This window comes from Symphodus melops (genome assembly GCF_947650265.1).
Source record: "Symphodus melops genome assembly, chromosome: 1".
NCBI classification, from domain to species: Eukaryota; Metazoa; Chordata; class Actinopteri; order Labriformes; family Labridae; genus Symphodus; species Symphodus melops.
Window position 1 is genome coordinate 38,250,346 of NC_136691.1, and position 13,559 is coordinate 38,263,904.

At 42.7% G+C, this 13,559-nt stretch overlaps 1 protein-coding gene across 3 annotated transcripts in view; it reads left to right on the forward strand.

The window, feature by feature from the left end:
• LOC306821840 (tetratricopeptide repeat protein 28-like) overlaps positions 1–13,559 on the forward strand; it is a 160,829-nt gene that overhangs the window by 89,318 nt on the left and 57,952 nt on the right. For all 3 annotated transcript variants that reach the window (XM_079340425.1, XM_079340426.1, XM_079340427.1), the window contains 3 exons: positions 4,916–5,063; positions 10,036–10,308; positions 11,789–11,919. In XM_079340425.1, the coding sequence (XP_079196551.1) occupies positions 4,916–5,063; positions 10,036–10,308; positions 11,789–11,919 (552 nt within the window). The remainder of the gene's footprint in view (positions 1–4,915; positions 5,064–10,035; positions 10,309–11,788; positions 11,920–13,559) is intronic.

The window sequence follows — 13,559 nt, forward strand, 5'->3', positions numbered from 1 at the left end:
TAATTTGTCATGGCTGTCAGTTGTCCCTGGATATTATATTAAGGTTTGGACATTTTGTGTACTCTGCAAATCGACGCTCACCTACAAAGTGTGGTGGCAGAGTTTTTTTTTTAGTATTTGGCAGAGGCACTTGTCTGAAACTGAGGTTGTCACCTGACATTTCTAGGTCACATTGGAAACTAGGCGATGACGCCTATGAGCCAAGGAACAGGGCAAAGTAAGGCAGAAATCCCTTTGTTCCTGTCACACCATTAAGTGTTAATCCGATCCCAGCTTTCTGGCCTGTATGGGAAGCTGATTTCGAGTAAAACATGTTTGTTTAGGACAGATGGGAGGTTTTCTAGAGGATTTATTGATGTATTTTTCTCCAGTTTGTATTTGTGTGTGTGTGTGCATTGTATTTGCAGCCTGCTGTCCCTATTTGATGGTCTGATTTGGGTTCTATTATGTCGCCAGCGGGAGCTCTGTTCAGAGTCTCTGCATTGGCACCAGCTGCCCTGTGGGTGTTCACACAAACCATCTGCAGCAGGCGTCTCCTAAACACACCACAGCGGTAAAGGGTGTGGCACGGCCTTAACGGAGCTTACACGGCTTCTATTGATTTTCACATTTAAGAGGATCTCTATTATTGGTGATCACCGATCATCACACAGCAAGCCTTACAAGACCTCAGGCTGCTGGAGCTCAGCTGAAGCAGCAACAGGGAATGCATTGGGGGTGAGGAGTTATGTTCTCTGTTTTGAGAGACATCATGTAAGGTGGCAGAAAACAGCTTCAACTGTTACTACGGAGGTAATTTCCAGATTCTGTACCCCTGACGAAGTTCAGGTCAGGGTTAAAAATGTGAAGCACTAAAATGGAGTCCAGTCTTAGTTAGACCGGAAATGGACCCTGTATTGGAGTTTATTGTTTTTTATGTTGCAGTGAAGTAAGGTGACATTATAAAAGTATGATGTACAGGAAAGTTACTCATATGGTTTGTACATAAAACCTTACTTGCACTTAAGCTTACACATCCTTAATTTTCTCTGAAAGCTTCCCAAGTCTTTTTTAAATTGACATTAACCTTCATTGACGGTTTCACAATATTTAATGGTTGTCTGCAAGCCGTTTTTTTTTAATTTATTTAATAAATAATACCACTTGATACATCTAATTATTGCTTATTTAATGGCCTTAATTTTTCTGAAGTCTAAGGCAGATCTTTGCATGTGCTAATTAAAGGCCATAGTGGACCTTTAGTGGACCACAGACCAAGCTGCTGTTTTTGGCAAATGGGAGTGGAAATGTGTCTACAATGAATCACACTATAAAAATGTTTCTGAAACTATTAAACAAGATGTTCTATTTCTAAAGAGTTTGTCGGCATTCCTTTGGACCTTTGTTCATTTGCTTGTATCATGTAGGATCCTGAGAGATACATTTATCTACCTTGCCAAATCATTCTCAATTGTTTGTATCAGTTTGTATAATGATATAACAAATACTTTTACAAGAATTCTTCCTTTAAGCCTGCTAGGACCAGACCTAAGGATAAAGAAGCGCAAACACAGACATGCTCCCAGGGGCTGACGACACCCCTGAGGTTATATTGTACTGGAGAGGAACCCGAGATATGGGCTATGATTTGGGGGGGGGGGGGGGGGGGGGGGGGGTGTTAAACTCTCAGTTTTATGTAATCTTGTCAATTCAGCTCAGCTACTCTGACTGTGAGCCTTATTGTGGACAACAAAGCTGTCACTGACAGAAAAATGTCCATGTTTCATTGTAAGTGTCTTGTTAGAGAACAAAGAGCATATGTGACTGCACTGTGCATTAGCTTGTTGCTTGTGTGTATGTGTGCGGTTCCCCACAGTGTGAAACACTTTGCACCAGAGTGAATAACTTTTTTTTGCATCATTTCCCCTCTTCCGCCTAAGCATAAAAACATGAATATTTAAAACTACATCAAACAAGAATTCATGAAATATTAAAAAGTTGAGAAACAAGAAAAGCTTTTATCCTCGCTCTTATTCATACGCTTCTTCCAGCCTCTCTTCTTCGTCTCCCCCCCCCCCCCCCCCCCCCCCCCCCCCACACACACACACACACACATATGCACGTTAACATACATATGCAATGCCACACATGCGCACTAATACTGTGAGAATTTACCCACAGGTAAGAATGACAAACCCTCCCGCTCGATCCACTCTTCTGTGGTATCAGCATATTGCTGCATTAAATAAAGGAGGCAGGGATACAGGAACATTTAATAATTTACCTCTTCATTGAATTTCATGCAAAACACATTTAGTAGTCTTGGACGGTGGATGTCAAATTGTACAAGATACCTAACAGCTGTGTCACTATTTCAAGCGGGCCTGTAGGAAATCTGCCTTTGGAGGAGTCCCACTCAAATATGCATCCTGTTTATTGAGATGTTTTTGGCTCAAAGATTAAGCACCCACTTCATCTTTCATGTTCTTCTGTGTATGTAATGCTGACTGTTGAGAGGGCAAAGTTAATCTGTGAAGCCCTCTCTTTTCCTCCTGTGATACTCCCTGTTACTCTCCCCCTCTCTTCTTTCTGTTTGGGTAAGAGCTAGAAGCTGTACTAATCACTGTAGCAGCAGCTCGAAGCAGATGCTGCTGTGTTTTTAGAAAAGATCGTGTTAAGTGTGAATTAAAAAAATGTTGTGTAGGGGTAAATCCTGCTCAGACCTTTACCATAATGACTCATAGTAACAACGTAAGCACCCAGTCGGTGTTATTTCTACAGCTTTTTCCTCTTCTAATATTTTGGGGGCGTACATGCAAGTTTACAGCTACTTTCTGTCATATTGATTCAAGTGGAGTTTTAAGGAGCTGAACTGGCTGAATTGACTTGTTGGATTATGCAAAGGCTGAGGTTGTATCATGTGGGTCTGTCTTTGTGCAGCTACACGATGTGTTTTTGAAGGCAGCAGGAGATTAATGTAAGAAAAAAAAATTCCTATAGAGCTGCGCGGCTCATTGATTTTTGCTGTGGCTCTTTCGTTTATGCATTTATTCTCCTGCTTGTGTTTGCAATATTTTAGTACACTCTCTGCTTAGTCTATTTCTCAACGTAGGACAGGATAGTGGAAATAAAAGGATTAAAGGAGATTGCAGTTTTTGTGAAAGGAGCCTTATTTTATCATTCTTCGCTCTCGACCTCTACCTCGGTCGCCTCAGTCAGGGTCTGCCGCATTAAAAAAAAAATGAAAGAAAGATCCCTTGGTGAGCACTCATATTGCAGGCTAAATCTAATCAAAGGGAGAAGTGCTTTTAAATGTCTTTTGTTCCCCCGGGCGAAACGTTTGTGGGCCTCTCCACTCTCGCCAAACGTCCTGCCCAAACTCCACTGCCACAAGATGCAATTAATATTGAGCGGCTACCCTGGCCTGCTCTCCTCTCATATAATAACAGTGTTAGAACAAAGGTTAATGCTTTGAATCTAATCTCTTTCCTCGTCATTTTCAATGGAGTTGTGATGCAAGCAAAGGGAGGCTGTGATGTGAAAGAGGGGGCAGCAGGTCTGAGTAGAGATTGGTAGTTAGTGGGGGGCTCGGACGAAGGCAAAATTAATTACTGGTCTCGATAAATTCGGTGTCATGTCTCATTTTCCCTAATCCTCCTAGCCTTTTTCACTTCCTCTTGGTGCTAACAGAGAAGCTTGGGAAGACTAATGAAAAGGCCACTTGGATGCTAATAGCAAATTAGCCCTTGTGTCACATTTGGAAGCTGTGAGAGAAGTGACTGGCTGCTCGGTGAAGAGGTGGACTGCTGCTGCCCTTCACAAACAAACAAAAAGAACACCAAAGAAGGCAATGCTTTGTACCAATCTGTTGTTGTCGCTGTTGTTCTGATTTTGCCTCCATAATGTGTATCCCTCATGCTTCACTGCTGTAATTGTGCCTTTGTCTGACTGGGTGGTGAATAATGAGCTGGATTTAGTTCAGTCTCTTTTTTCTGATGTTTTTTGGTCTGGACCAGTCATGTTTAACAACTCCCTAGGATTATTGTCTGATAAGTCACAAACATATTGAGTCACAAACTCGCTTGGGTAAAACATGCCTTCTCTTTGGTGAGTCCAAACAGACTTGCTGAAAAAAAACAAAAAAAAAAAAAAAAAACATACTGATGGGGCTTTGGATCCCAAAGTCAGCGTCTGTTTTAGTTTTCAATCTGAAGAATGTTCCAAAATATTTTAGTCCCTTGCAGAAAGAAACAATATGTCAGCAGCATGCAGTTTATGTCTCTGAGGAACAATGCGACTTGGATGACAAATGCAGTTAATTTTTGTCTGCTTGGAGAGCCAGTCACATATCCAAAACACAACACAACTACACATCTGATGTACAAAATATGGCAACAACAGACTGCGGCCAGTTGTGTTATTGTTTTATGACTGCGCTCTGACAAAGGGAATGCACAATCTGAAGTATTTATGTTTTTTTTTTTTTTTTTTCATTCAACTACAGACTGACTTGAGTAAGTAGCTCTCTCACTGTCTCTCCCCCATTCTCCCTTGTCTTTCTTCTTGCTTATTTTCCATCACAGCCAAAAAGAAATCCCAGCACTTGAGTTGTGTGTAGCTCACTCACACAGCAAACACAAGAAACAAAATATATCGAGTAGAAAAACAACAGTTGCTCCTGAGAAGGCAGCCAGCCAGAGTTTAACATGTGCATTTATGTAAAACTTATAATCCAATTAACAAGTACAAAAAATCCTGTGATCACTCTATTATGGGAATACAATGGAGAGAGGTGCCATGTTCAGGAAACTGTTCATGTGGAAAAAATGCAAATGGCGTGAAATGAGTGTGTCTGCTGTAGTGTCTGTACATTATAAAGCCCCATGCTGTGACTCTCACGTTGTTAACTCAGTTTTTTACCCTCTGTCATCTGCAGGCATACTTCCGACAGGGTGTTGCCCTTCAGTACCTTGGTCGCCATGCCGACGCACTGGCCGCATTCGCCTCCGGGCTGGCCCAAGACCCCAAGAGCCTGCAGCTGCTGGTGGGCATGGTAGAAGCCGCCATGAAGTCACCATTACGAGGTAAGAAATTGGGCCCAATCGGGTCAAATTTGGGTTTGACATTTTTTCATGCGTCTGCACCTCAATCTTTTCATTTTGGCCCTCAACTGCCTGCATGCCTGTTCCTAAGATCCCCACACTCTGCCACTCAGTTAGCATGTTCAGGTGACTTTACCTGTCAGATTATTAACCGTGCAGCAGGGAGGCCATCTCTCTATCTGTCTGTCTGTCTGTCTGTCTGTCTTTGTGACTGACTGATGGCTTCAAGAACTTACCTCTGGACCCAACGCCCTGACTTCTGCAGCTTTAGCACATCTTATTGTTAGCCCGCTTGATGTCACACACTGATAGCCTGTTATCTTAATGAACATCCAACACTAATGCCATTGTTTGCGACTGCCCCTGTGTAAGCCTTTATTCCAGAGCTGAGTGGATTTATAAGTAGTGCATTCAAGCCAAGAGTGTTACTAAAATGTGTTCTGGCCTGTTTTGCATTATAATCGCTTGTGTCGGCCAACTGCAGTGACCTGATTGCCCATGAGTAATCAGTGTGAGCCGGCCTAATGAGCCTCAAAACAAACCTGGCAGCAGTTTTACTTCACATGACCATTGCAGAGGATTTAATATTCTTCAGATCTGGATGGCAGTGACCTGCCAACACGGACTTAGTCATCCTGCAGTGTTGCTTTGTCATGATCTCTTTCAAAAAGGAGCTAAAACCTGAGCCTGTGAACAAAAAATGTGGCCTTGTTTTATAATCCAAAATTCACTGAACTGTACAATGAGATCAGCAGCTCTAAGGGGCTTTGTTCTGTGAGGAGTCAGTCTTTCTTTGATTAAATACAGCAGAATATTTGTGTGCAAATGCAGAAGGAAAAAAAAATTCAAAAGAGACCAAAGAATAGGGAGCCCATCTGAGCAAAATTGAGTTTTTAAGCCTGTCGCTGGAGCAAAAAACGAATAGGTTTTGGGTTTGAGCCCAGACGTGAGCATCCTGGACCAGACTGGTTCCTCTCGGTAGGGAAGAACCAACAGTTAGCCCAAGCCATTTAATCCCTTAATTGTTTACCTTATTTCCCACCGTGCCAGGCAACCAGTGAGGAACCTAATCCGAGGTGTGTTGAGGAGAGGTAGCTAGGTCAATGGATTAGGGGCAATGATCCTCTCAGAGGGGTTGCTGGCACAGGGGGGACCATAATCAATGTTATGCTGGCAAACAGGAAGGATAATCAGTGTTTCTCAGCCTAAGTCCCCTGATAAGAGAAAGGTAGGCAAGTGCTTTTTTCTTCAAGGAGGAAATGCTCTGACGTTCACTCAGACGTGTTTAGCTACCTGATAGTGGTCTCATCCCAGGATTCAGCTTGTTGATTACCTCATCTTCCAAATTAATTTTTAGCCCAGCAACACTTAAGGTTTAGAAAATCCCAGAGACACAGGCATCCCTCCCACATCCCTATAAACATATAGTATACATGAAGTCATTGTACTCCACCTGTTTGTTTTGTTTTCTAACAACATTGTAATTACCCTGAAATATATAATCCTGATGGAATTACGCCGAAATCTCCTATAGCTTTTTCGTAAACACCACATTATTCCCGACTGATGCCAAGAATCAGCTAGCTGTATCTAGCAGTGATTGCCTTTTCATTTATCTGAGTCATTTATCTTAGCACTGACGTCTCGACACACTCGGATGTTTACAGTCCTCCCAAAGCACCTTTATGATTTTCCTTTGCCCCACAGCAAAGAAATCCATCTGATGACATTCATACCAAAATAAGCAAATACATAAATTACAACAGAGGAAGACGAATGATGAGCCTCAGAGAACAATATCAAGGCAAACATCTTGCACAATCCTTTCTGTAGTGAATTCATCAAAGCTTGCTCTGCCTCTGCTGTTAATTTAATATTATATGCAATACTCCAGTTCTTAGCCTGTCATGTTACAGCACTCTCTCTCTGACACAAACTCCCACTCCTCCTTTCACAGATCAAGGTTTTTTCTCTCTCATTATACCAGAGTCGAGCAGCTGTTGTGCTCTCATGTGACTCGTACAGTATTTCCCACAACAAAAAGGATCTCACACAAGCAGAAATGTGTGCAATCTTACCTCCCTCTACTCACTGTATCTGCCTCTCTCTGTTTGCCACTTCTGATAATCACTGCAGCAGTATCTCCTCCAAATAATGACTGCCAATATGTGGCATTGGACAAGCTGTGGGAAATCAGTCATTCACAGTTTTATCTATGTTATGTTATTAGTATGTATCGGCACGGTTATATTCTTCCTATTCATCCTGCTCCAATTCTGCTTCTCATTCAGCCGATTGGGTCCAGAGAGAGTGCAAAGGGTCCATTAGCCGTTAATTATTGGATTGTTTCCCACATATTCTGACTCATAAGGGGCTTTTTCACTTGAAGATCCCTCCAGATGTAGAATGAAGGAGATGGATTCACAGTGTGGCAGTTATTGACCCAGGCTGGATCATTTGCCATTAAAAAGCTTGTCCTTTAACTGGAGGATTTGGAGCCTTGTTCATCGTCATCTGTCATACTGAGGAGCCTTTGAGCACAGCTCTTTTGATTCTTTAACACTATAAGCACCAAAGCGGCAGCTTAGCAAGGAGAGGACGAGTGAGGGGAGAATTATTCTGACAGAAATCAATAAGGTATCACACATTATTTGTAAGAGAAGACTGTGGATGTACGTGTTTCTCTTTTTGTCAACTACTTCACTAAAAAAGAAAACGTGCTGATTGAATCAATGTATCCAATTGTTCAAAGCTTAACACAAAACACTGCTGGGCTTGGATATATTACATGATCTTCAAACTGACCATAACAAACAACCAAACATATTGAGTTTCATAGGATGTATCATTAAATACATTTACAATATGAGCCTGTCTGTGTTCTGCTAAATTTCTATTGTACATTATTGAACTTTAAATGTGCTTTTTCACCTGTACTAACATGTTCATAACCACATATAAAGATATTAAATCTTGCTGGTTAGGCTAATTAACTGGGATGCTAATGTGAATTACACAAGTAAATGACAACAACATCCTGGATTATTGCAACTATATTTCCAATCACAAATTAACAGTTATTATTTAAGGTGTGTCTCTGACTGCAAAAGCAACCATTCATGTCATTCATCAAAGACAAAAAGGGGGATCAATGGGGACAACATTATTTAATGTTAAGACTCTCTTTCTTAGCTGGGTATTTGTAAAGGTTGGCAGAGGTTGTTATCTTGCTTCATAACTCGATGCCAGGTCCAAAAAACACCTACGCATTTGACTTTGTGTGTGTGTGTGTGTGTGTGTGTGTGTGTGTGTGTGTGTGTGTGTGTGTGTGTGTGTGTGTGTGTGTGTGTGTGTGTGTGTGTGTGTGTGTGTGTGTGTGTGTGTGTGTGTGTGTGTGTGTGTGTGTGTGTGTGTGTGTGTGTGTTTGTGTGTGCGTGTGCGTGTGCGTGTTTGTGTGCGTGTGGGTGCGTGCGTGCGTGCGTGTGTGTGTGCGTGCGTGTTTGTGTGCGTGTGCGTGCGTGCGTGTGTGTGTGTGTGTGTGTGTTTGTGTGTGCGTCCTTGTGTAATCCATCCTTGTATGTATAAAACAATCCCCTCTGATCTTGTCAAAACTCCCGGTTTATGAATGCAGAAGCCATGACACCTTTTTAAAAAAACGATCCTCCCTTTGTTTGATTTATGACTCAGCTCTCGATGTCACTCTGAAGGCAATTACAAGCTATGAATGGATATTATATGCACGCAGCGTCTCTGTGAGCACGACATTCTGCCAAGTGCTGGAACAGAAGCTATGCTCTTGAAAGAGCATCATCAGTTATGCTTTGGAGTGCCTGTATGGGGAAGCATCTCATGTTGGGTGTGCGAGGGTTCTTGTGTGTCTCAGTGAATTAGTATTTGTGTGCTTCCAAGAACTATTGAATTTATTCAGATGTGACTTGTGACTGTGTACTTGCCATGCCAAAAGTGTTTGTCTAAACAAATGAAAGGAGTCTTTTATGAAAGCGTGTGTTTTTTTGGAAAATACAGATTACACTTACACCACACACAACACAGTAGCAGCATGCTGTTATCTGTAAAACGCTTTGACCTAATTAGTAGCATCTCTGTTCATAATATTTGTAGAGAGGGGGCCCTAAGAGTAAAGAATTCCCCAGACACACTCATGTGTACGTATGCATCCAAATAGACACCAACACACACATGTACATCAGCACACACAGACACGCATACACATTCTTGGGCGTGCCTCTCTTGCCCCCCTTCCTGTTGTTCGATGTTGGTGTCTGCCAGAGGGCTTTGTAATCTGGAGGGGCTGTGGATCCCGAATCCCACGCGGCCCAACATTGATTTATGTCATTGTGTGCGTTTTCAGCCTCTTCAAAGGTCACCTTGTGTGTCTCCTTTGCTCTGCCTTTATCTGCCGCCGATACTCTGTGCTGTGAATAAGCTGCAATAGTACCCCCCGATCATTCATTTCAAAAACAGTACACCCATCTGTAGTCACTTAAACAGGCATACAGGCTGACATGAAGAGAGGGCAGGACTATCAGTTTTCTTTGTGGCTTTTAAAGACAGCTGTCCACAGTGGCCTACACTTGTTTAATTTTTGTGCAGGGCTTTTTTTTATAATTACTTGAGATCCCCCCCAGTCAGAGAAAAAGGAGCAGGAAATGGCTCACACTTTGACTTTTGTCAACTAGTCAGTGATGACCGTCACTCAGCAAAGATACAGGCGATGCTTACCTAAGCAGACAAAACAAAACTATTACTAGAGAAAAGCAGAATCTGAATTCAGATAGCAGTCGCGCTTGTCAGGGCGGGTAAATATGAAACACACTTACTGCAGTCAAAGTTAGATAATGCTGTCCATCATCATGTCAACCCAAGGTTATGTTTCAGCATATTCTAAAGTCTGTTTCTAACCGCTTGTCTTACTCGTGTCCTTCCTGCACAGAGTCTCTCGAGCCCACCTATCAGCAGCTGCAAAAGATGAAGCTGGACAAGAGTCCGTTTGTGGTGGTGTCTGTGATTGGCCAGGAGTTGCTGACAGCGAGCCACCACACAGCCTCTGTTGTGGTGCTCGAAGCCGCTTTGAAGATCGGCACGTGCAGCCTCAAGCTACGCGGCTCCGTTTTCTCGGCCCTCAGCAGCGCCCACTGGTCCCTGGGCAACACAGAGAAGAGCACCGGATACATGCAGCAGGACCTGGAGGTGGCCAAGACCTTAGGTAAGAGGCTAGAAGAAGAATACGGACAATAATAACATAGATGTAATAAAAAACAATCATGTGGATTTTTAAGGACATCCAAACAGCCTTGTGGTAAATATGTTTTTGTCTGATATCTTCTGATCTCAGACCAGCTGTTTTCTTTCAGTGCATTCATGTATGTATGTACCCACAGTCACTGATGACCTCTTCAAACATTATATCCATATTATCGTCTGTGCTGCCCCCCTGTAACTTTAGGTAATATAACAGACAGTCGGACCTATCATCAGGATATATTAAAAAATAAGTTCCTGATGCTTAGTAGTACCAAGATGAGGTACATTTAGGTCTGGGGGCCCTCCAGGCTTGCAACACATTGGTCCGAACCCTGACCAATCAGCATTCCAGATATTGTAATCGTTTGATTTAATAATGATGTAACCACTAAAAAAGCAGCCAGTATTTTATCTTATTTTAGAGAAAGACTCTTAAAGTTTCAAATTACTGGCATCAATTGAATCCAGTTCCATATATCATTGGCCCTTATAATGGTTATGTCTGTCAATGTCTGGATGATCTAAACCACTGGAGTGATAATCAAAAAATGTTCACATTTCTTATCAGATACATTTTAATGTCTGTGGTGATCCTCAAATGTTTCATCTTGTGCCGTCATCACTCAAAACAACCTGATCTGTTTTGTTTTAAGTCCAAACTCTACGTTCCCATTTAGAGCTTATAAGCCAACTAGTACGCTAACATGGTTACCATGTACCATACATGTGAACATTATCAATGTGAGCATGGAAGTGTTGTTTTGTTACCGTGCCTTATAAAGCTTTTTCCTCATTCTGCCAGCCGTTAAAAAAAAAAAAAGAAGAAGAAGAAAAGAGTGACCCATTTCTGTGCTCAAAAATAGATAATACTTCCTGCAAGTATGGATACACTGCCTGAGTGGGTGTTAATATGGGAGGAAGACGGATCATTTGAGAGAAAGACAGTTAGGGAAGGAAAAACCTTTAGATGGTAGGAAAAGTGGAAAAAATGGAAACCGGGAGTAGCACAGACTGGCTCCAGTTTTCTCTCGCCCCCACACAGTTTGACACATGACTGGGCAGAGCAGCTGGAGATAAGAAGCTGTGGTTCTCAGGTGCAGTACACAGACTCGTGCTTTCCTTTGGCCCTGTCTGTGGGGCCTCTCTGTCAGGCAGAAATAATAAGGCTTTCCCCTCTCACCCTCTGCAGCACCGAGATCAACAGAACCAGCTGTCAGGGAAGCCGCTCTACTGTGGAGAACTTATACGACCACTTTCCCTTTTAAGGCTGTGGCGGGATGTCAGCAGCATAGATGTGGTTCATCACATAGCTGTTCAACAGTGGCCGTGGAATGATGTGGAAAAAAAACAAAACACCAGTTGCTTTGTAATCAAGTAGGCTGTACTGTAAATATGCTTTGTTGGCTTCTCTTCTCATCGCTTTTGGGTTTTTTCCTCTTCAGGTGACCAAACAGGGGAATGCCGTGCTCATGGGAATCTGGGCTCGGCATTCTTCTCCAAGGGAAACTACCGCGAGGCACTGACCAATCATCGCAACCAGCTGGTTCTGGCCATGAAACTAAAGGACAGAGAGGTAAGAGGCACACACTGTTGTGAAATTGATTTAATAGAATTACTATAAGCACAGAGGAGAATAGATTGAGGGTAAAAAGTTTTGTCTTTATCATGGTGCAGGAGAGGGATTTTGCTGTGCCCAGCATTTCCCTAGTCTGTTTGGAGTGTATCTGAAGGACAAGTCTGAAGGACACAGAGATGCTGCTGCTCTTTGTCTGTTCAGAAACGTGAATGACATGTTGGTGTGGAAAACAGCAGCTGAAGGTGATGGGGGAGGAGACGGAGTGAGACCTATAGGATAGCCTCAGCACCTGGTTAACCTTATTATTAATGCAAAACATTTCAATGCAGATATTATGCACGTGTGTGTGTGTGTGTGTGTGTGTGTGTGTGTGTGTGTGTGTGTGTGTGTGTGTGCGTGTGTGTGTGATGAGTGATTATCTTTGTCATAATGAGTCTGGAGTTTCACATACACCCGTTTTTGAATGGTACAGATCACTTTGTTTGATTATGGGGCAGAGAGAGTAAAGATGAGTTAGAGGGAGGGAAATTAGAAAGACTGTTTGGTGCCCCCTCTTTCACCTCACTCTGTCTCTAACGTCTGTGTCTCACATGTCTGTCTCTCCCTCTGCCCGGACCGTCAGTGGTCATTGTTGGGAGGTGACAGGTGCTTGTTTCAACACAATCCGCGTCACACGAGGAGAAGAATAGCCTCCGTTTCCCCTTCACTCCTTATCCTCCCCAGCAGGCCGGCAGCCCTGCTTGTTTGTGTTCCCTGATATCAGGACACTTTTAAACAGTCCAGTCAAACACAGCACAATGCACCAGGATGAAAACTAACGAGTGACAAATGAGGTCAAGGATCCCTCTGACACGTCCCACTCCTCGCCGTTTTTGAATGTGTGTGGAGTAGATGTACGATTATGAGCCGACAGACACCAATGCAAAACACCTCTGTCATATGAGCAAGAGTCACAGAGTGCAGACATGGTCCTTTGTGTCTGCTTTGAGGGCTTGGCTGCTCTGCTTACAGTCAGATGAAGCAGTAATTGGCTTGCTCGCATGTCTGATTAAATGATTTTGATGCCCACTTATACTTTCAGTGCAAAGACTTGTATGAGTCGTATTATTTAAAACCCTGACAGTAAACTACAAGTATATATAATGACCTCAATGTTATGCTTCATGAAGATATAAGTATGTCATACATTACTGTATACGCAATTAATATGGTTGCCAAGCGAGGTCAATGTGCTGCGGTTCATCAAAACATGCAAAGAGACAAAAACACAACAAACTGCTTAAAACCAAAAAAACATCTACAAGCACAGACAACGATAGAAATGATGAAAAAGAACAGCTTCTATTTGTCTTTCAGTCTGTTTGTTTGTGTTTTCTTAAGTTTGAGCTCTCAGGGCCACCATGATATCACTATGACGTGATGTAATCCACAGTGACCCACATATTCAGGCACTAGGTGCTATGCTGCTCACGTGTTGCTTCTCAGCAGAAAGTTCCCCAAGCTCTACACCCCTGTGCTTAAACACAAACAGGCCCATTATGAAGTGGAGGTCATTGAACACCACCAACAGTTGCATCACACAGTATGCAGAAAGAACCGATTGGCCGTGGATGGCCTTTCTTTCTGCCCAGCCCCCC